We start from the raw sequence: 18695 nt of genomic DNA, 5'->3' as shown, positions 1-18695 counted from the left end.
TTTCTTCGCTAGTTGGCGAAATACTCGTGCGCTGATCAGCTTGACTTCCGGTACCCGCTGTGGCTGTGACTTCTTCTGTGGCTGTGGCTGTGACTTCTCTTGTCCTCCTTGAGTTCTTTTCTTCGGTCTTCTCCGTCGCTTTCCCTGTGAAGACTGTGGCTGTGACTCCGTAACTTTCACTTGTAACGCCCTACTAAACTGTGGCTGTGACATCTTCAGTTGCTGCTGTGGCTGTGACCCCATTCCATATCTCGCGTAATATTCGAGCGTCGTTTTGCTCGGACGGTACGGTTTGTCTCCAACAATTTTACGATCCTGGCCGGTAACGATCGTGAAGTTATAGTCCACGTGCGGTTGAGGTTCCCACTTCAATGTAACCTTAGCTCTATCGATCCAAGGTACGCCCAGTACGAGGTCCTCATCCCCGATGTCCATAACCTCCATACGATGTATGCCAGTCCTTGGTCCGTAACTTAATTCGACGTGTACATGTTCTGTGACTTGGACCGCTTTCTTCGGGTCCATCATGGTAACTGTGACTTCCTCATTCGTTCGATGAATCGGTAATTGTAACTCTTTGATTACTGTCGGATTGATGATGTTGATATCTGATCCGCAGTCAACGAAGGCTCTGTATTTGTCTCTTCCTATTTGTCGTCGAATGATCGTGACTTCTTCGTATATCCTTAATTTCTCTGGTGGTTTTCTTGCATCGAATAGGGTGCACCGCGCTGTGCGTAACCCTAGTTGCCCGCATTGCCCTCCCAGATACGGGTCTTTCCTCATCGGCTGGGAGGTCTTCAGTTTCCCTCCTGTCCCGTCTCTTCGACGGTGTGAGGCAACTCTTCCCAAATGACGTCGTGGTGTTGGATGTCGCCCTCTTGTTGCATATCGAATGTTACCGATCGTGCCCGTATCTCACTTTCTGTACGGAGTGGGCAGTCTTTAACGATATGGCCTTGGTTGCCGCATCGGTAGCACAGACTCTGTTGTCTGCGTTGGTCCCTCTCTGCTTGAGAGACTACTGGTGCGCTTGGTCGAATCATCCCTGTGGCTGTGGAATTAACTGAAGTTGTTGATCGAACCGGTGGCGGTCTATAACCTGTGCCTGTCATAGGTCCTGTTGGGTTCCGGTATCCTACAGGAGGTCGACTAGCATAGTGATAGATCGGTACTGGTCGTGGAGTGTAAAGGTTGGTCGGGTATCGGTACCTCGGCTGCATAGGAACGAATCCCGACCTCTGTTGCTCTTGTAAACGTTCTTGACGTCGATACTCCTCCCTGCTTCCCATTTCATGTGCTTGTACGTATAATTCTTGTAGCGTTGTCTTCCTTCCTGCGTCGGTAATTCGATCCTTAATGCTCGGACGAAGTCCGTTGTAATAAGCATGCGTAAGCATGTTATTCGGGATGGGGTCGTCCGTATATCCTAAGATCGTGATATACCGCTTGAACTTGGCGGTATAATCCGCAACGCTCATCTTTCCTTGCTGTAACTCGTTGAATTCCCGTGCCGCATTCTGTCGACGATACGGGTCTCCTCGATCCTTTACGAATTGCTCTTGAAATAATCGATAATTCAACATCCAGGATGGTCTTGGTCCTGTGGCGTACGTTTGATACCACTCCGCCGCTTCGCCGCGTAAGGTACGCCCAATTGAAATGATCTTTGCTCTATCGGCTAGCCGGGGATACGTCACCTCGAAGATTTCGTCGCACGCTGCTAGGAATCCTTCGGCGTTCCGTGATTCATTGTTGAACTCTGGTAGCTTGACGTATACGGCCTTGGGGATAGGGATTTTCGTTTGATGTACTTCCTCTTCTTCTTCATCTTCCCGATCGGTACCGTACGGTAACTCGGATTGACGCTCCAGGCTATGCCGAGCATCTGCGAGTCGATGGGCTGCTTCGATCGCTGTGACTTCTTCCGTTCTAGTCGTCCTTCTCCTCGAATCCGCTTCCGTTGTTAACTCGTTGATCTTTTGTGTCATCGGTTTCATATATTCCAGTAGTCGCTCCAACATTTCCTCTGTGTTGAGCGCCGTACTTGATCTTGTGGTTCGCTTGGAAGGTAGTTCTGGCATCGGTAGTAGTTCTTCACTACCGGTGGACTGTGACTGTGGCTGTGGCTGTGATCGTCATTTTCCTTTGGACTGTGGCTGTGGCTGTGGCTGTGGCTGTGGAGTTCCCTCTTCTCGAGGCTGTGGCGTCCTCTCTCCACTATCCTCCGTTCCTATACTACCTTCTCTTGAAGTCGATGGATCCATCTTGTCGCCTTCGCTTCATCGACGTGGTGCTGTGAACTCTTGATACTTCTGTCAGGCCCTGCGCTGTTCGGAAAGGCGGAGGCTAGGGAGTGGTTGAGCACAAAGGTGTTCGTACACCGGATGCCGCTCCACCACCCCGATGACTCGAAGTCGACAACTGTGATAGGCGTGCAATAAGACTATGATACTATGATGGGGTGAGAATACGACGAGTATCAAGAGTTGGGGGAAAAGATCCTGAGACGTCGCCGTATATGTGACGATACGTTGTGAGCGGTGCCGACATGGGTACCGATCGGTACCGACGCCGTTATGAGATGTGGAGCGTCTTGCGATCGGGATGCGTGGTTATCGCATGGTGGTTGCCACGTGGTCGACACGTGTAGTCGGTTGGTCAATAGTCGTTGTCGTTCGGATCGTCACACCTTTGCCGCTTCTAGCGACTCTTGTAATTTCGTATTGTCTCTCATAAAGGGGACAGGAAGCTAACAAGGCAGACTTTGACGCAGCTACAAGCATGAGAAGGACGGATTGGAGAGAAGGAGTCACCGGCCACGATCGCGTGGTTGATTCATGGTTGACGCTAGGGCTGTGCAAGCGACATATGTCTTGATAGTGGTACTTTGCAGAAATGAAGTGAAGTCGTGCTTGCAAGTACAGCCATGAGCTGGCTAAGCAGCCTGGCAGCTGGCAGAGTAGTACTCATAGATCACGAGGAAAGCGCGACGATCGATCTGAATTGGATGTACGATCGGCGCTAATCAGTCAGAGGGCACGTGGATATGACCGCATCGCGCACCCGTGCACCCGCATACCCGGCCACCCGGCCACGCGGCTCACCCGCCCTGTTTCCGCAGTGCTGCAGGTACAGGGACGACAGCATGCATTCATGATTCAACAACACTGACGCTCTCGATGCACAGATGCACAGAAGAGTAGAGGCGTACACGGTAGCCAGTGAATGGTAAGAGGAGTCGGGAGGCAAAGAATGAGAGAGAGAGAGAGTCAGAGACAGAGCTTGATGAGATCACATGCACACAAATGCCACACGGCCACACGGGGCACAACACCCGCTCGACCGTGGGTGACTCTCTCACCGCCTTCCTTCACTTGCTCTCCTTGTATATCTTGCATCTCTCTCTCCCCCATCTTTCTCTTTCTCTTCTCTCTCTCTCTCTCTCTCTCTCTTTCTCATCTCCCTCTCAGTTCCCCCCCCCCCCCCCCCCCCCCCCCTCATCTCACCACTCCAGGACGTCGCCGCGTCTCTGGTGTGTCTCCGGTCATCTCGCGACCGCGGCCCTCCCATCATGATCATCATCAAGGCAACTCTGCGTGACGAGACGCGCCGTCTCCAATTCGACGCGCATGGCTTCCCGGCCTACGACGAGATTCAGCGGCGGGTGAGTAGGCATTGGACTGGCTCGAGTCTCGAGCGGCGCTGTCACGGCCGGGTGGCAAATTCGTCCTCAACGGTGGTGGGGCGGTGCACAATTGCTTCCATGAGGCGCCTCGACATCTTGTGGTCGCGATGACGATCTAGTCGGGCGTCTTGTTTGTCGCGGCTGCTCATGGGCGCTGCACAGATCTCAGATTACTACACGGGACGCTGAAGGCTGGATGGTGGCGCTGGTGGTCTGGTGGAGGCAGCACTCGTCATCTCCCTCTGTTCTATCGCTGACACTCGTTCTTCCTTCATTATCTCTCCCTCATCCTCTTCTCACTATTCATCCATCTCTCCATCCATCCCCCTCCTCCTCCTCTTCACCGCAACTGAATCAACTCAATCGCATCGCTCGTTCGCAATACAGCTCCGCTCCGCATTCAGCCTTCCCTCGTCCGCCCACGCCTTCTGGACAAACGTCCTCTTCTTCCCGGACGACACTCAGTCAGCCCGCATCAAGTTCAAGCAGCACATCTGCGACCAAGCCGAGTAAGTTGACACAGAACGCGTAAGCGTAGCATGGCCTGCCTTCATTCCGCATCTGCACCTGTACGGATCCGACAGGAAAAGCCAGACGGAACAGGTGACGACGCTTGCCACCCACCCTCACGACCTCCACCAGAAGCCGGCGCTGACGCGTTTCCTCTTCAACGTTGCTTCCGCCATCCCACCGCAACATCGCCCCTCTGTCCATTCAATAGATACGAGCGTGCTCAACAGCCTTTCCTTCGCTACGGCGGATTCCCCGCTCCAGCTCTTGTCTTCACTATCCTTCTGTCATCCGACATCAGGATGAACGAGATCCACGACTTCCACCGAGCCGTTCACGGACGGAACGAGGCCAATAACATGGAGGAGGAGATCTACCGCCTCGAGACCGAACTCACCATTCGTCACCAGATACTCATTTCGCTGGAGGACAATCTTCAAGCGGCTCGCGCCATCAACGACAGTACCGCCGCCGATTACTGGGCCGACAAGGTCGCGCAGAAGCGTCTCGGCCTCCCTGAGCTCGAGGAGAAGCTGCGTGGGGTTCGTTGCCGCCACCGTCTCCTCTCGGAGGAGTTGGATCGCCTTGCCGCGACCTCGACCTCGACCTCGACCTCGACCTCGCCCGGCCTATCGCTTCGTGAGTGGTCAGACCATCAGGAGACCGATGACATGAACCGGATGGCCGAGACCGAGAACGAGCTTGCTGCTTGGCTGGTCGGACACGCTTTTCGTCATCCCAACCTCCCTGATCCCAACCTCTCAGGACCAGACCTCTTCTTTCCCCCACTCGACCAAGTCATGGGAGGTGCTGCGCCTCACAGGCGCCGCCCGTGGCATGCTCCATCCAACTGGGGCAACAACCTGACTGCGTGGGCGCTGCCGGACCCCCCTCAAGGCCCTGCTCAGCCGGCCAACTCTACGACGGGTTATGGTCTGCTGAGCTCCTTCGGTGACCTTTTCGCTTCTGAGGGCCCTTCCCCCAGCTCTGGTCGCCAGCGGTCTATCCTTGACCTGTTCGATACCCCCGAGCTCACCGCCGCTCCTGCGCGTGAGGTGGGCATGATGCTCGACCGCTTCCTCAATCACTTCCAAGGTCAGCTGGCCGACACTCTTGATGGCTTCGCGCAGCGCATTGCCCCTCACCCTTCGGAGGAGCTTCCCATTCGTCCGGCTGCCAACACGCCCGAAGTTCATGTTCCGGGCGCCTTTGTCCAGCCCGAGTCTGCACAGTCGTCGGACGCCCAGGTCCAGACTGCCATGGCGGAGAAGGCCGAGCAATTGAAGCCATCGGTCAAGCACGGCAAAGGCGGATACCGCCACAAGCACATTACATGCGACGGATGCCTCACTGGCATTCGCGGCACGCGCTACAAGTGTGAGCAGTGCAGCGACTATGATCTCTGCGGGTCCTGCCTGCCCTTCCTGCACACCGACGCCCTTCACTCCAGTTCTCACACGTTCAAGGCCATGGTTCACCCAGGGCTTGAGGAGCGTATCAAGTTTGGTGGCACGACATCGTCGCGGGCTCCTCATCAAAGCAGCCGGCACCCCGCCACTTGCGACATCTGCAATGAACTTATCGTTGGAGTACGCTGGAAGTGTCTCAACTGTCCCGACTGGGATTGCTGCTCGGCATGCTCCAAGCTCATCCCCAGCGTGCACCCAGACCACAGCTTTGTTAAACTTCACAAGCCCACCGATTATGTCATGAACGCGGCTTGGGACGCCAAGAACGACGTCCACCACCCCTATGTTGTTTGCGACGGCTGCAACATGACAATCCGTGGCCCACGCTTCAAGTGCATGCACCCAGATTGTCCTGACTATGACCTCTGCGTCAAGTGCGAGGCAGCGCCAGTGCCTATCCACCCGGAGAGTCACCCTATGCTCAAGACCAAGATGCCACTCAGGATCAACTCCAAGTCCTCGTTTGACCCGATTAAGAATGTCTACGAGGACCACTGCCGCTACCGCGTTACGCGCGACTGCAAGAAGCCCGGCAAGGACAAGGCGCCCGCTTCGCCCGAGGTCAAGTCTCAGCCTCCCAGCGCTCTTCCGAAGGCTGAGCCCACACCGCAGGCCACCTCTGGATTCGGAGGCTCAGTCGACGTCCGCTCGTCTGCATTTGCCCGCGGTGAGGACTACGCCAAGGCTGTCGATGCTATCCTGAAGTCGATGTCTAGTATTAGCATCGCCGGCACTAGCTGTCCTCAAGATCTCATGGGTGTCAACGAGGGTGATTCGGCTACCTTGACCTCGGCTCAGCCTATCAACCCCCAGCCGGCCCCTGCCTCGAGCATTTCCAAGGAACCTATTGGGTCGCCAGCCGCTGGTAAAGAGGAGCCTCTTGTTGTTATCGAGGACTCGCCCGTGGCTTCCGTGTCGGGCAATGACGTGCAACCTGCCGCTATTACGTTCCCCGGTTGCTCTCTTCCCCGTCTGCCCCGCGACTTTGACCTTAACGCTGAGGTCAAGAAGGTGGAGGAGGTCCAGGAGCGCGAGAAGAACAAAGAGATCAAGAAGCCTAAAAAGACCATTATCCACACCAAGGAGGGCCCGTCGGTCGTGACCAAGGACGACGACGCTCCGAACGTCCAGGTCACCTCAACCGCTCCCAGTGCTGCACCGGAGGTTGCTCAGTCGATCCCCGCTCAGGCGGCGGACCCGGCCGTCGCTGATGTTGCCGCGGCGGAGCCCGCGACTGCGGCCGTGGCCACGGAGCCCGTGACCGAGACCGAGCCTGCCGACCCTCTGGACATCCTCACCTGGGTCCGCCACGTCACAATTAACCCCTCGACGACTCTTCCTCCCGGCACTGAGTTTACCAAGACGTGGCAGCTGCGCAACTTTGCAAGCGGTGAGGACTACGACTTCAACCTCCTTTACCTCGTCCACAAGTCGGAGGGTGTCTTGGGTGATGCCTGCAAGATGGAACTCATTCTGCGCCGCGAGGACATCATCAAGAATGCGGACATCCAAGTGACCATCCCGGGACTCAAGGTTCCCCACCTCCCGGGCCGGCAGATTCTGGAACAGTGGCGGTTCGAGGATGAAAATGGTCGCGAGTACGGCCAGCCCCTTCGTATCAGAATCGAGGTTGAGGAGCGCCAGTCGTCGGGCGAGAGCACGGCCTCGTCGTCGTTCATTGTACCCCGCGCGCCGCTGGAGCATACGGAGGACTCGTTCTACCTCCCCACCCCCGTTGACCGTCGTCCGGTCCCGACGTCGGAGGAGCTCAGCGAGCGCCTCAGCTCCGTCCCTTCCTCGACTGCGGGTCACGATGATGACGCGTCGTCGACGTTCTCCTTCTCGGACGTCGAGCACGTCACGCACGATAGTGTAGGGCGCAACACGTCGACCGACGACTTTACTGCCGACGACTACGACTTTGTCGACGAAACTGACGAGGAGACCGAGGACGGCTTCTAGCCACCTCGCCAAGATTACAAGTGTACTGGTTGTTCGCTATCTGTCCTGCGTGTTGAAACAAGTTGTGTTGAACTAAAATAACAAACGTATGAAGTGTTGCTGTGGTATGGGCGATTGGTGCATGCGAACGTCGTGCGGCTGGAACAGTTCTAGGGGTTGACTTGGGCAGACGGCCAATTGCCAAAGTGGCGAGGTTTTGGGTTTTGCAAGCGTACAGTAAGTAGGTGGCGGCCGAGGCAGGCGGCTTGAATGTCGCCCTCGAGTACTCGATGGGAACATTCACTACACTGTGCATCAGTCCACGTGGGGATTCATGCTTCTACAGTACAAGATTGATGCAAGCGTGGTAGAGGGCGCGCAATGCATTCATAATAAGCCACCCACCCAGCCACCTGGGCACCACCACCACCACCAATACACCCAACGTCCAACCACCATTTGCAGCATGAAATAAAATTAAAAGGTGTCTCAAACCGGCCGAGCCGACGCGCGCCATTTCCAGAGGCCGCGATTACAAAAGAGCCAAAAGAGCCAATGATCTACGCACTATATGCACTCGGGATGAACTGGTGTTTCTGGTGCAGCAGCGGCCAGTGGGTCACGCGTCAGATGTCTTCTGTTTAGTCCACCTGACTCGACGTCGGGTCGATCGACGTACCAGCCTACCAGCGCAGGCGGCGTATGACGAATCAGCTGATCAGCTGCTAGTGCGTGCCTCCAGGCCTCAACGCCTCTACTCGTAGTGGACGAGGAATCTCAGCCTGCAGCCTGCCTGCTGCCAGCGTATGCAAGGTCATGGTCATGAGGTCATCTCTTGCTCGCTGGACCAAGACTCGTCGCCCCTCCATTCCGTGCATGACCGGCAGGCCACAGCGCCCTCACATGCCTTCCAACATCCCACTAGGCCACTCACTCTTCGCCATCGCCATAGATCCCTGTCCCATCGCCGTCGCCACTCTTTGACCCAAACTCGATTGCCCCGTCGCTCTTGGAGATTGGAGAGACAAACATCGAGAAGCCGAGGCCAGATCCGGCGGGTGGAAAGAACAAAGCAGCAACAAAGGGGAGGCAGTGGTGGAATTTTGCCTCCGTCCATCTCCATCTCCCACCCAGCCCAGCCCACCACCCAGGGCGTCCTCCCACCGTACACCATCTACGGCCTAGGTGTCGCTCCTCCGCTCCGCATCCATCCATCCATACATCCACTCTTGTTCTCTTGCTTTCCGAGTATCACGCGCTCGCTCGTCCTCTCCGCTTGCGACGAAGCTTGGCTTTGGCGCACTCGCACCGCCGCAACAGAAGTCAGCACCGGGTCGACGATCGTCGACTGCCACTGCCTGTCCAGCTGTCCAGTGCCGCCGCACCACGCTTTGCTCGCGTGTCTCTCCCCCTGGAGCGTGCCGCCCCACGCCGCCCCCTTTCCTCCCATCCCCCTCTTTCATCATCGCCCACCGCCTACACAGCCTGCCTCACCACCTCCTCTCTCTCTCTCTCTCTCTCTCTCCGTCCTCCTCTCCATCTCCTCCTCTCCATCTCACTCTCCTCGACTCTCCTCGACTCTCCTCTCACGCCTCTCCCTCCATCCCCTCCATCAAGCGGTCTCGTGTCACCCTAGACACGAGACCTAGCCCCCGCCCAACCGACCATGTCGGATGCCGGCCCGCCCTCATCCACCGGTGGTGCCAACTCCAACTTGGCCACGACTCCCACTAACCCCAACACGGCCGCCACCACCTCTACGCCTCCCCCACAACCCCACTTTCGTCCCTCCCCCGTGCGCTCGTTCACCGTCCACAACCCATACCTCTCCACCGTCAAGGGACGCGCGACCTCTCAACCCCCCGGCGAGCGCCAGCCAAACTCGTCCCCCGCTTCCGGACGCGGCAGCCCAGGCATGAACGGAAGCGACTTTGGCGTCATCGGCGGATCGCGCACCCCCACCGGAGGCAGAGCTGCAGTGGGCTATTCCGCGCCGACGCGCGCGAGCAGCTTCTCGGTCGGCGAAAAGCTCGACCAAAAGGTGAGTCTGCTCTGCTTGCTTTCTGGATCGCTTTTTGGCCTGGCATCGGGGCCAGCGCCAGAGCCAGCGCCAAACTCGGCGGGATGCGCCGTGTTTGGTGCTACCGCGCGCCTGTTGTATGGCAATGTTAGACGGGCGCTGACACCCGTGTGACACAGCCGTCCTCTCTCATCCGTACCCTTTCATCACATATGGAGGAGCGCACAATGGAGCGCACCACCTCTCCATCTCAGTTCCCGACTTTCTCGCCGTCCTCGTCCCCATCGACGTCACCTACGCTCTCCGGTCAACAGGCGCTCCCAGGCGGCAGTGGTGCGCAGTACTCGCCACCCATCGCCCCCGCCAACGTCTCCCGCTCGCGCTCTCAGTCGATGGCGACAGGAAACCGCCCAGACCGTAACTTTATCATGCCTATGACGACCTTTGACTCCCCGACCAACTTGAGGTTTGAGGACCCATGGCCCAAAAGCAAGGAGTCGAGCAACATGTCGCCATTTGGCGGCAATGTACGCACCTTTGGCGATGCAGACGAGCAGCCGCAGCGCCCCACTGCCACCCAGGCCGCTAGCTTCAGAACGCCCCAGGATCCGACGTTCGGCTCGCGCGCTGCGTGGAAGTCACCCACCACCTCTGCGCTCACAGCTTCAGTCAGCAAAGCTCTCGGCTCCCAGCCCAGCTACTCGTCGGTTGTCGGCGGGTTCGATGACACGGCAAACGGCGGCCGTTCAGGCAACAACAGTCGTCGCCACTCGATGTCTGTCGTTGGGGCCGGGCCTCGCCGCGGGTTCAGCTACAACGAGGGCCAGGCAATGAGCACGCTTAAAGCTTCCTCGCGCCGCGGCATTGGTCCCCTGGGCTTCAGTGACGAGGAGCTCCTTCCCGAGCGCTTGGGCAATGCGCTAAGCCTCACTCAAGTCGACGAGCCGCAGAGCGAGACCGAGGTTGCTTCCAGCTTGCCCATGTTCACTCCGCAAGTCGGGGAGGCGCCCCGCAGCATCCCGCGCTCCAACCCCGCTCCCGCCGACCCGTTCTTCAGCTCGTCGCAGGAGAAGCAGGAGCGCAGCAAGTTCCACTTTGAGAGCACGCGCGGCCGTGCCTCCTTCTCCATGCCTCCCAGCCACCCCGGCGCGCCCGGCCACCCCGGCGCGCCCGGCGGTGGGTCAGGCTCAAGCCCAGATTCCGGCCGCGAGGTCCAGCGTCCCACTCCGGTCGGTGCTCCTGTGCGTGCTCCCGCGCCTGGCGCTGGCGCATTCGGCAACTCGATGTATGACACGCGCTTCGGTGCGCCCTCGCGGCCCGGCTACCCCGGTGGTCCCTTCTCCCAGCCGCCCATGGGTCCCGGCCCTACCTTTGGCCGGCCGCCATCGGGCTTTGGCGGCTTCTACGGCGGCGTCGGCCAGCCGCAAGGTGGACCGCGCCCTCCATTCCCCCAGAACGGCGGCTTTGGCGGCATCGGAGGCGGAATGGGTGGTATGGGCGGTATGGGCGGTATGGGTAGTATGGGAGACATGGGCGGGATGAGTATGGGCGGCGGCGGGCTGGGCGGCGGCATGGGCGGTGGCATGGGTGGTGGAATGGGTGGGGGCATGGGCCCCGGATTCCCTCCCGGTCCTGGCAGCTTCCTCAATACGCCTGCTCCGCCGGGGCAGCACGGCGGCGTCTTCGGCGGCCCGGGTAGCCAGCCAAACTACTTTGCCTCGCAGCCCTCGGCGCCTGGCGCGCCTGGCGCGCCCACCTCGCCGTCGTCCTTCTCGTCCCTCTCGCTGGCGGATCTTGGCAAGGGCATACCGCTCGCCAACCTCCCGCCGACGACGCCGCTCTACATCGTCACCTTCAAGGCCGGGCGCCGCGACGTCTTCTACTGCCCGGACCCGACGCTGCTCATCTCCAACGGCGACCGCGTCATCGTCGAGGCGGACCGCGGCTCGGACCTCGGCACGGTCGTCCACGACCAGCTGACGCCGCTCGACGTGCGCGAGTGGCAAGAGAAGCAGGCGACCCAGGCGCTTCTGCACGGCGCCTCGCCCCACCAGCCGCCGGGCATGACGCTCTCCGGCGCCGAGCCTGCACCGCCGGGCAACACGAACGGCAGCGGGCACAAGCGGACGAACAGCGGGCCCGTGCGCCCCCCCGCGCCGGGCCAGCTCGACTTCTCCGGCGCCGACCTGAACACGCTGCTGTCCGGCGTCGGGCCCTCCGGCAGCCAGATGGACATGGGCGGCGGCGGCATCGGCGCGCGCGGCCCCCTCGCAAAGGAGATCATGCCGAAGCGGATCTTCACCAAGTCGAGCGGCGGGCCCGAAGAGCAAGCGTAAGTCTAGCTTATACGACGCTGACGCCAGCCGCATGGTCGAGAAGCTCAAGGACGAGTACGACGCCATGATGATCTGCCGCGAAAAGGTCGTCCAGCGCGGCCTCCCCATGCAGATCGTAGACGCAGAGTACCAGTGGGACCGCCGCAAGCTCACCTTCTACTTCAAGGCCGAGAAGCGCGTCGACTTCCGCGAGCTGACCAAGGAGAACTTCCGCATTTTCAAGGTGCGTCGGAGAGCGAGAGCGCGCGAGAGAGCCCGCTGACCCCAGTCGCGTATTTGGATGTCCATGGTGCCCAAGGACGACCCGCGCGGCGCGTCCGGCGCGTCCGGCGGCCACGCGCCGGCGTGAAGGCGAGGATAGAGATAAGACATTCTACATGTTCGGCGGACGGCGGATACCCACCCGCCGCCTGCCTTTCCGCTAAGAGCGAGAGATCGTAGACGTTACGCTAGTGTACGATAGGCGAGAGGCGAGAGGCGTGTAGTGATGCTAGTGTTGAGGGTACGTGGGCGTGGGGTGTTTGAGGGATGGGCGAGCAATACCTTGTGCCCATTGAAGAGTCTTGTCCTGGAATGAGTGTGGCTTTGCGAATGCACTTGGCGAGTAAACCGGTATCGGGGCTTGCCATGGCAAGACAGCCAACACCTTACTACCGCGCGCGCGCGCCTCACAACTCTCCATGCACTGTGTCTCATCCTATCACTATGCAACATGCACATCCCTCACAGACACGACCATCCGCCCCCATCGTTCGTCAGCTCAAGCTTGCGCGCACAGAATGTCGGCACGCCATGCTGCAGCCACACGTTCTTGCGCAACTCCTCAAACCGTCCCTCGTGCATTCTCTGACGGTGTCCGCGGCTGGATGTCAGTTTCTGTTCGAGGGCAATCACTCACCGCAAGTTCGTCTCCAACTCGCCAAATTGGTCGAGGTACGGCATCGGACCAAAGCTGCCCGAGCCCGCAAACAGGTACAGAATCACCCAGCGCTTGAGGTCGGCAAAGATGCCCACAACTCCACCACATTCTCTCATGTGCAGGTTGCACTCGCCCTGCTCCCCCTCCGAGCAGCAGTCGCCTGCCAAACACACCATTCGCCCACAGATCAGGCACAGCGCAGGATAGCTGGGTCGCATGCCGCAGACATCGCAGCGCTCGCCGGCGTAACGGATCGCTGCAACCTCGTATGCCTCAGGCAAACGCATGAGCTCGTACGTCCCAGGGTACTCCAGTGGAGGTATTATGCGGCCCTGCATCGCCCACTGCGTCAGCCATCGCGCGACAATCGGCGTCTCCGTCGAGTGCGGGTTGCCAAGCGTCTCCGTCGGACTTGGGATGCCTAGCAGGCTGAGCAGGCGACGGTACTCGCACCCCTCGGTCACAATGTAGTCGGGGTTGGTCACAGGATACGCGTTATTGACGGCGTAGTAGATGATGGCTGAACGGCGGAGGAAGGGAAGTGTGAAGGCGTAGAGCAGCCTCGCGACCGTCTCGTCCGGGATGAGTGCCAGGACCGCCTCAATGTCGATAAACGGGCCAGCATTCCGCAACACGGAAATCATGAGCTGACGGAAGTTGCCAAACACCGACAAGGCATCCTCGCGCGACACGTCTGGTGGGGGTTCGGTGCGAGGCTGAGGGGCACTGCGGCTCGAGACCGAACGGCGGATGAAGACCGACAAACCAAGCATTGTCCGAGTCAGCTCGGCGTAGTACGACATGACAATGACCGCTTGGAGCAGGTCTGGTGCAATTGCCGCCGCCTCGACTACCATGCCAAGCGGTAACCGGAACAGCAGAGGTGAAGGTAGCGTGGCGGAACGGTACCAATCCGGAAGGAAGCGTGCAAACAGCCCCACGCGTAATGGTGTGCGGTCTGTCTTGGTACCAAAGAACAAGTCGAGCTCAAGCTGTAGCGTGCCGATGAGATGCTTAATGAGCTTGAGGCCCGTCTCAGGAATCTGCTCGGCGACAGTCAAGCCAGGAGTAGCCATCCCGCGGTGCGTGATCTCGCACACGGACACGGTGTAGCCAACGAGATCGTCGGCAAGGTACATATGCGTCTTCTTGCCCCGAATTCTCTGCGACTGCTCGGAGAGGGGCCGAGTGAGCTGGCGTATCCGGTCGACCATACGGTGGACGTTCTTGTGGGTCTTGCGGTACGTTGCATCCAAGGCGTGACGCTGGAACTCGCAGTCGGTGAACCATGGCACGAGTTCGCCAGTCTCCACGTGGAAGTCCCAGATCTTGGCTGAGTCGGAGACACGCAAGAGGCCCTCCTCGCTCACCGCGCGGATGCGCTCGCTGAGTGTTGGTGGGAGGCCTGGTGCGACCTTGGAGCGAGGCATCGGACGTAATGATGTCGCTGTGGGGTCCAAAGGTACGAGGATGTTACCAATACTCTTGCACAGCGGGCACATGTACTCGTGCCGCATTGCGTTCTCGGGCTGATGACGTTGAACCTGGCTCGCTTGGCGAGTGCGTGTTCCCTCATTGTGCTGATATATGCAGTGGTCGTGCATGAGATGACCACACGCCGACACGTAGACGCCGAAACGCATGTTGGTTGAGGGATACGCGTCTGTGTTGAGCGGCTCACCAGTCGTGGCCATCCCGAAGCGCAGGTAGCGCGTATCACGGTCAAGATCCGAGGGCGTCTGGAGCACCTCCTCGTACCAATCCCGGTCCGTCACCGCATCACGGATAATGCGGCTTGGCTGAAGGAAGGCGAGCATGCCTCCCGTACGGCCAGGGTGGACAGGTTCTTGACAGACAATGCACTCGCCGTACCGGTCGTTCTGCTCCTGCTCCTCTTCCTCGTCGTCCAGATCGTCCATAAAAGTGGCGGCAAAGTTGGCCTGCTGCTGCGCAAATTTGGCCTTGAGAGCCTGCTGACGCGCCTTCGCCTGCGCCCTTGCGCTGTCGGCCTGCTGAGCCGCGGCATTCTGGGCAGCAGCAGCACGCCGTGAATCGCGCTGCGCACGGTAGTCAACGGTGTAGTTCTCGGGTAGGTTCTCGACGATACGCTCGAGGATGTAGTCGACCTTGGGACGGAAGACTTTGAAGGCCGAATTAGTCTGCATGAACCAGAGGTTCTGGAAGATGCTCATTGACCCGCTCGTCTCAATAATCTCGAGTGACCGCATTGCAAATCCTCCAGGATCGGCGTCCAGCACCATCATGGCGAGGTGCAGGGACAGGGTGAGAAGAGCGTCCATGGCCGGTAGCACATGGCCCGTCGGCTGCCTTTGGCTTGTATATTTACCAGGCCAGTCTTCCGGCGTGGCCATAATCATACAGTGACTCAGCGACCAATACACGATGGCGGAGGCTGTCGGGGTCTGCAGGAAGTCGGCAAGGTTGCAGAACGGCGCTGGGTGAGGGGGAATGCGGAGTGGCAAGGGTTTGATGACGGGGTTTGTTTCGGAAGGATCTTCCTTCAAGGCGCGATCCAGCAGCACCTGTGCAGCGTCGCGCTGTTCGTTTCGACTGTATTGGCGCCAGAAGGGGTCGACTTCAGCGAAGAATTCGGGCTTGAGAGTGTATGAACCCGTGGCGGTCTCGGTTGGAGGCCGGAAGGTTGCCAGCTCGTCCAGAATGGGTATCAAACTGCCTCTCTCGTGCGAGCGCTCCGGCAGCTTGCGCACGACCTCCGAGTACGGCAATGGCCCTAGGGCCAAAGTCTGAATAATATGTTTGCGCGTAATGTCACGAGAGTCGAGGCGGTTAATGACTGCTGTGTCCGAGACAAGGTAGATGATAAGCAGCAGAAGCTCCTCCATCATGGCGACCGCCTCCTTCGGGTCCATATCACCTTCCCACAGCTTGGGCGACATGACGTTGAGGCGGAAAAAGTCGCTCAAGCCATGTCGTTCGATGACCACCGTGAGGAAATGCTGCTGGTCCATGATGCAGAGGGCGAACTGGAGGAGGAAGAACTCTTGGTCGATCGTGAACTCGCGATGCGCCGGTTCGCGGTAGTTGTGATACTGGTGGCGCATCGCGGCGCCGTTCTTCATCCACATGGACAATCTGATCTGCGACAAGACGACGTGCTTTTGCAGCGGGAACTCCATGAGATATGTTGGGACGGTCCACGGAGCGGGAGGCGAACCCCAAGCTACTGTTATGAATGCGTTGGCGAACCTCGCCGGCGAGCAGTTGGTAGGGTCCGGAAAGCAGACGTGGCGGTACGCTTTGACGAGCTCGGCCATGACCAAGTGCATGTAGTGGTGGATCGAAAAGGCCGTGATACGTGCGACGTTGATGTCGAGGATGCTGTACGCAGTCCCTGGGCGGAATACATCCTCGACACGCTTGACCGTCGGGCTCTCGTACATGGCGCGATCGAGCGTTGTTGACTGCAACGTCTGGTCCTCTACGATCCGCCGCTGTACCATCGTGATAGCAGTGAGAATCTGATTGATGTCCGCAAGATAGAATGCCTCGCCGAACTCGCGAGCTAGCTTGCTCAAGTCAGGAAGCACGCTGACCGACTTGATCCAGTCGACTTCGTACTCGACATGACGCTCAAGTTCACGGCGCTGCGACTGCAGACCGACGAAGTGGTTGAGGAATAAAAGAGTTCTTTCGAAAAGCTCCTCATCCTGCACAATCTGCGCCTTGACCTCCTTGTACTTGAGTAGCGCGCGGAGGTGACTCAGAAGCGTTAACCCCTTCTTCCCCTTGAAAGCGGGGGAGTCTATGTCGAAACGTTGAACGTCGTACTCGTTCCACTCGTCCTTGGTTCCACGTAATGAGTAATAGTTGAACGCCGTTTCCAGGACAGATCGGAAAAGCTGGCTCTCAACGATGGCTTCGCCGCAGGGTGAACTTCTACCCAGCAGCATGTACGACATGGAGAAGGCCAAGCTCGAGTCGTCGCGGTCCTGATACAGATAGTGCTCGAATGTGAAGCCGTAGTTGATCGAGTACCGCGTCGCAAGCTGGCGCTTGAAGTCCCGGCCCAGCACAAATATACCGGCATAAATGTCACGCAGCTGCCACTTGGCGCGCTTCCACAGGCGGACGTCCAGACGCATCAGCCAGTCGAACCGCACAGCTTTTGACCCGCTCGCCTCAAGGTCGGCCAAGTCAGGAGCGAGAGGCGATCCAACGTCTGGCTTGGATCGTCTATTTCGGGGCTGGAAGAACGCCATAGCAACATATCGGCGCACCAGCTCATCGTCGCCACAAATGGTGGTTTTGCACATTTCGCTGAGCCACTGGATGAGGAACCCTGCCACGTCCTCGCGATACACGTCGTAAGCGTGGTGCAAGGTGACGCCAATGTCGATCTGCTGGAGCATTGAGGCGTGGTGGAACGCTTGGGTGTCCACTTGTACGACAGCAAGAACTTTGCGCCCCTGCATATCAGTGACTGCCGCCGGCGGGGTACTCACCACCTCGTCCCACTCCTTGGCGTCTCGTTCAGCAACGTCCCACAACAAGCCCGTGGCGTCGCGGAATTGGCGAGTGACTTCACGCAAGCCATGACGCTCGTCTGCCCACGCAACGATGGCCCATGGGCCTTTGCCGCGAAGCTCGGCGGGCTCGGCAGAGGGGATATTGCCCTCGGCCATCTCCTCGCGAGTGGCGGGCAGCTTGCCATAGTCGTTCGGCAACGCTGAGCGCTCAAAGGCTGCAATGATGTACTCGACACAGATGACAATGGTCTCATAGAGCGCCTTGCAGAGTGCGGAGGGCGGGTTTTGAGCCTTGGGGCGGGGCAATTGGTTGCCACGTACTGGTGGATGGTGCGCACACCCCAAGTGCTCGTTGTCCTGCCATGCGCTCGAATCCCCGCAATCGCACACAGCTGCGAACGTGTACGAGAGACCGAAGAGCACTTCGTGCCCTTCATGGTTGCTTGCTTGGAAGCAGTCGACGCAGAGTACGCAAGACGAGTCCTTGGCACATGTTCTGCAGTCAGCACGATTCGGTCATCACTCAGGAATCGGGATCGATGATGGATCTCGCACCACTCACTTGCAGATGTACGTCCGATCGTAGCGCTGAAGGACCTTGCCGCAGATTGAGCCGGGCCTAGAGACGCGTCCTGGTTTCCCGGCGCGGCGGTGGCGCTCCTCGTTCAGGCGCTGCGCGTCGAGCAGGGACCAGCATCGTTGTGGTTCGTATGTCGTGTCAGTATATGGAAGCAGCCACTCGCTCGCGTCGTCCCAAGATGGAATGAATGTGGAGCGCGCACCAGACGCTGAGGCTTGCGCACTGAAGTCGGAGTCATCCGCGGGGTCTGGGAGGAAGGCAGCAACCCATTCCGGCTGGTTGAGGATCGTCTTGTAAAGCTGCCGCACGACTTGGGCGCGTTCGGCTCCCAGGAACTCGGGGCATGGCGGCCCAGTCAGATGCTGGGTGGCCAAGAGATGGGCGAGCTCGGCCTGGAGCTCCTGCTGAGATTGCTGTGCCATGGTGCGCGCGGGGGCGCGACCGGCGCAGATGGAGGGGGACTATGTGAGGTGGGGGGAAGGGGCTCGGCTCCTTGAGGGTGGCAAGAGCCAGGAAGGCAGGGAGGACGGGGAGCGTGGGTCAACGGGTCGGTATGGAGATGAAGAGGCGCGATGGGGGAGAGTGGTAGCGATGGGAAGAGTTGAGATGGTGAAGAGAGTCAAGTGAATGATGAGGATGCCATGGCTATGTTCCCATCGAGGACACGCGCGCTGCCGCATCGTGATGGGACCCCCACCTGGCCACTATGCGGGGTATCACACGT

General features: G+C 59.1%; 4 protein-coding genes across 4 annotated transcripts; 3 read left to right on the top strand and 1 right to left on the bottom strand.

Moving 5' to 3' along the window:
* Nucleotides 1–3574: 3574 nt before the first annotated feature.
* Nucleotides 3575–7629, top strand: COLE_07668 (uncharacterized protein; the record flags this gene model as incomplete). Its single annotated transcript, XM_018421574.2, has 5 exons — nt 3575–3667; nt 4076–4197; nt 4410–6147; nt 6268–6552; nt 6775–7629. The coding sequence occupies 5 exons, from the start codon at nt 3575–3577 to the stop codon at nt 7627–7629; spliced, it is 3093 nt and encodes a 1030-aa protein (XP_018275509.1).
* Nucleotides 7630–8424: 795 nt separating this feature from the next.
* COLE_07667 (uncharacterized protein) lies at nt 8425–8592 on the top strand (the record flags this gene model as incomplete). The annotated part of the gene is made up of 1 exon (XM_018424436.2): nt 8425–8592. The coding sequence occupies one exon, from the start codon at nt 8425–8427 to the stop codon at nt 8590–8592; it is 168 nt and encodes a 55-aa protein (XP_018275510.1).
* Nucleotides 8593–9274: 682 nt separating this feature from the next.
* COLE_07666 (uncharacterized protein) lies at nt 9275–12313 on the top strand (the record flags this gene model as incomplete). The annotated part of the gene is made up of 4 exons (XM_018424437.2): nt 9275–9649; nt 9808–11960; nt 11992–12187; nt 12233–12313. The coding sequence occupies 4 exons, from the start codon at nt 9275–9277 to the stop codon at nt 12311–12313; spliced, it is 2805 nt and encodes a 934-aa protein (XP_018275511.1).
* Nucleotides 12314–12858: 545 nt separating this feature from the next.
* COLE_07665 (uncharacterized protein) lies at nt 12859–18393 on the bottom strand (the record flags this gene model as incomplete). The annotated part of the gene is made up of 3 exons (XM_018424438.2): nt 12859–17331; nt 17368–17887; nt 17954–18393. The coding sequence occupies 3 exons, from the start codon at nt 18391–18393 to the stop codon at nt 12859–12861; spliced, it is 5433 nt and encodes a 1810-aa protein (XP_018275512.1).
* Between the last annotated feature and the right edge of the window lie 302 nt (nt 18394–18695).

The sequence above is a fragment of the Cutaneotrichosporon oleaginosum genome, assembly GCF_008065305.1.
Source record: "Cutaneotrichosporon oleaginosum strain ATCC 20508 chromosome Unknown ATCC20508_contig08, whole genome shotgun sequence".
NCBI classification, from domain to species: domain Eukaryota; kingdom Fungi; phylum Basidiomycota; class Tremellomycetes; order Trichosporonales; family Trichosporonaceae; genus Cutaneotrichosporon; species Cutaneotrichosporon oleaginosum.
Note: the sequence above shows the minus strand (reverse complement) of the source record. Positions and strands in the feature narration are given on the sequence as shown.